The following is a 3,789-nucleotide window of genomic DNA, read 5'->3' on the forward strand; positions in this document are numbered from 1 at the left end:
GCCGAGGGGGCCCCCGCCGAGGCCCGGTCTCCCAGTCCCGCATCGCCCCCGGCCGACGGGCGCCTCAAGGCTGCGGCCAAGCGCGTCACGTTCCCCTCCGACGAGGATATCGTGTCCGGAGCAGTGGAGCCCAAAGACCCCTGGAGACACGGTAGCTACAGCTGGGGCGCGGGGGCGGGCTCGCGGGGGTCTTGGGAGTTGGTGCAGCGCCCAGTACGGAGGTGGTGCTCCATAAGTTGCACCTAGTGATGATTTAAAGAGGCGGTCGTCAGTTTAGAGCTGGATAGTGTTAGGGGGTGGCTCTTGGGTAGGGGAAGGTGAAAAGTAGCTAGTTTATGCTCACCCCCTCCCCGCCCCAAGGGATGCTGAATGTGATCGTTTTAAGAATTAAAAAGATGAGCAATTAAAGAAGTTTGGTGGCTTGGGAGATTGGGAAGGCGGTAGCCTTTGAGTTCAGAGTTCCCCCAGAGGATAGAGAGCAGTCAGGGGAGGAAGAATGGGTCACCATTGGCGCCGAAAGGGCGGTTGGAGGAGTTTGATGGGCCTGGAGATGGAAAGAAGTGTAAGTTCCTGGTCCGCGAGCCTTTGAACAAAGAGTAGCCATGTTGCCTACTTTCTTGGCTAAAGGAGGCATTGGAAAAAACGTGGACTATGGCTGTAGAGTGGGTAAATCCTGGGGTTTGGAAGAGGGAGGCAAGGTAAACAAACTCCCAGAAAAGGAGCAGAGGTGGTGGTCAGCTGGGGGTGGGTGAGATAGAGGAGGTGTTAGATCTTGGCAGTAAGAAGAAGAAAAGTCACTGCATGCCTCCTCTTCTCCCCCAAAAGGGAAGCAGAACATTAGCAGTCATTCAGGAGCCAAGCGATCTTGGGGCTTGGCTATAGAAGGATCTTTTTTTTTTTTTTTTTTACCCCTGAGAAAGGGTTGGGGAATTGGAGTTGCTGGTCAGTAGAAATGAGGACATTGAAGAAGTTCGGTGGCTCGAGGTGTTGGGAGAGGAAGCAGATTCATGGATGATTATAGGTCCCCTGGAGAAGGGCAGGTCACTCTTGGGACTGAAAGGGCAGCCGGAGGAGCGTTTTGCACATAGGGCTGGGGAGGTGGGACGTCCTCCGGAGACGGATGGCAGCATCGAGTCTGTTCCTGAGCTGGAGAAGTCTTATCAGTCTTGCTGAGATGGAGCCCACAAAGAGAGGGAGCACACTGCTCTTGGCTCCGTGTAGAAGTTGGTCCGCTGGCCCTGGGGAAAGAGGAGGGACTTGCTAGTCTGTGGGCCGTGGAGGAGTTGGTGGCTTTGCCCTGCGAGTGGGAAACATGGTAACTGGAAGCTGAACACACAGGGAACCCACCATAAATGCCAGTGTGGCTGGTTATTGTTAAAGAGCTGGGGGTTAGTTTACAATTCTTGGCGTTGGGAGCCAGCCAAGTCTTTGGGCTCTAGGCCTCAGGGATAGGTGGTCACTTTGGGCTTGGAGGGTTTGGGAGACCGGGGCTGAGGAAGGGGAGAGTCAGCGTGGGCCCTGGCTGTAGCACGGATCCATTCCAGGGAGTTCAGAGCAGGAAGGGGGAAAGGCCTGAACAGGCAGAGGAGGCTGCTGAAGAGCAGAGGCTCAAGTTCAAATCCTGACTCCCATTTACCCACTTCGTGACCCCAGGCTGGTTACCTAACTCCTCTGAGCCTCAGTTTTCCCATCTGTAAAGTGTGCGATGATACCCATGCCACAGGGCTTAAGAGAGGACTAATTAAGATTGTATATGAAACGTGATTGGCCAGGATGAGCCTTCGTGAAGTTGCGGTTATTGTTGGTCATTTTAGGGGTGATATTCGGTGATACTGGTCATTTTGGGGGCCAGTCTAGAAGAGTTGGCTCATGGGGTTGGGGCCTGGTTGTTTCTGCTTCACAAGCTTCCAGAAAAGAGGCAGAGATGGTGGTCAGTGAGCCTGGGGCGATGGGAAGGGAAGATGGGCGGTTTGTGGGCCGGAGGGTCGCGGTGGGGCAGTTGGAGAGTTGGGCACAGAGTGGGGTCGGGTAAAGTTTCTGGTCTGCAGGTTCTCAGAGGAGCGGCTGTGCGCAACCAGCTGTCTGGCTTCGAGCAAGCCATTTCTCCTCTCCAAGCCTGCCGTTTCTTTCTTTGCAAATGGAGGTGCTAATTTCTACCATGAGGTAGTCGCAAGGATTAAATAAGATAGTCCTTGTAAGTTCCTGCCACATAAATAGCAGCTGCTGTTCCCCAGACAGATTCGCTTTTGTTCGTGTTGCACGGGCAGCGGAGGAGTTTGAGAGGACTGGGAGGGGCCGAGACGACGGCCGCTGATTGGTCTGCCCTGGGGTGGAGGTGGCGCGCGCTTACCGGCTGGGGGCGTCCCTCGTCCTTGAGGGTCGAGAGGGGGACTGCGAGGACTGGTCAGGACTCACACTCGGGGGGAGTCAGTGGGTTTGAGGTGGAGAGGCGATGCCATGGAGAAACGGGTCAAGTTATGGGCTGGAAGAGTTGGTCGGTCTCTGCTGGGAAGAGGGTGGCGGAGTTGGCCTGGCAGTGAAGGAGTTGGGTGATCCTGGGCCCAGGGGAAGGGGGGCCTTGGTGAAGTGGGCGAGTTTGGACAATGAGATTTGCAGGACAGGAAATTGGAGGGCCTGTCAAAGCTGAGGAGCAGGTGGCTAGCCTCTGTGCCTGGGGAGGGCAGTGGAGGTGTTGGCCGGCCTGGGACCAGCAAGGCGGAGGCTTGCCAGGCCGTAGGAGAGGAAGGGGCTACCTGGCTGGGCGAAGGGGCTACCTGGTTGAGAGGCCAAAGGGCCGGGGCTGCAGGGAGGAGTCGATGGCCTTGGAGGTAAGGGCGGAAGCTTTGCTGGAGTTGGTCTGTAGGCCGTGGGAAAGCACCCGCAGCAGGTGTCGTTTGAGCTGCGGACCCAGTGGGAAGGATGATGGAGGAGTCGTTCTGAGGCCTGCCGTGGTGACATGACTCCAAGGCCGAGGGTGAGGGAGGAGTTGGCAGGTTCAAATTGGGAGAACCGTCATTCGAAGCTGTTCTTCCGTCTCAGATGGAGCAGTGGCCTAGGCCGGGAGGTGCAGGGGCGACCCCCGTGGGGAGAAAGCGGTACCAGGGGGGACAGAGCCTCTGGCTGGGCTGGAGGAGGGGTGGGAGCCCTGGGGCTGTCCGTCCTCAGGCCTCGCCAGAGGTCACGTGTTGGGGACTTCCTGGAGGAGGGAGGTTGTGAGGGAGGATCCCAGGCCTCCCAGCGAGCACAGGGACCTCCTCTCCCGTCTCACACGGTGTTAGGGCCTTCCGTGTTTCCCCGGTCCCACGAATGGCCGTCTGATGTTATGGTGTTTGCCTTCACGTTGGAGGTCTCTCCCCCTACCAGAACGGGATAGCAGACATCGTCTGTCCTTGGCCCCTCGAAGAGCATGCAGTGGTCATGGCTGATGAGCACTAGTGGGCATGCGTGCAACCGTTGTGGGAGGGTGAGTCCAGGCCAGACCTGAGACCCATCTGGCCAGAGTGCGCTGCCAGCGGCCTGCTGTGGCCTCCGGCAAGGGACTCCTCGCTGAGCTTGTTTGTTCCCTCATCTGTGAAATAGTCATCAGTGCCCTGCTGACCACCCAGATGTTTGAGCGGATGGGATGAGCCTCCCCGCTTGCTTGTGACTGGGAAGTGAAGCTTGGGGACGGGGAGGGGTGGGAATTGTGAGTGGCCAGGCTGGGCACACAGGAACTCTGCGCTCCCTGGGGTGGGGGTGGAAGTGGGCACAGCAGAGGAGGGGCTAGCTGGCTGCATCCCCCTCCTCCCG

General features: G+C 57.9%; 1 protein-coding gene across 1 annotated transcript in view; it reads left to right on the forward strand.

Moving 5' to 3' along the window:
• The window catches only part of PPP1R37 (protein phosphatase 1 regulatory subunit 37), a 40,356-nt gene that overhangs the window by 1,053 nt on the left and 35,514 nt on the right, over positions 1 to 3,789 (forward strand). The window contains exon 3 of the mRNA XM_006911859.2: positions 7 to 151. Within this exon, the coding sequence (XP_006911921.1) occupies positions 7 to 151 (145 nt within the window). The remainder of the gene's footprint in view (positions 1 to 6; positions 152 to 3,789) is intronic.

This window comes from Pteropus alecto, unplaced genomic scaffold, assembly GCF_000325575.1.
Source record: "Pteropus alecto unplaced genomic scaffold, ASM32557v1 scaffold194, whole genome shotgun sequence".
Taxonomy (NCBI): domain Eukaryota; kingdom Metazoa; phylum Chordata; class Mammalia; order Chiroptera; family Pteropodidae; genus Pteropus; species Pteropus alecto.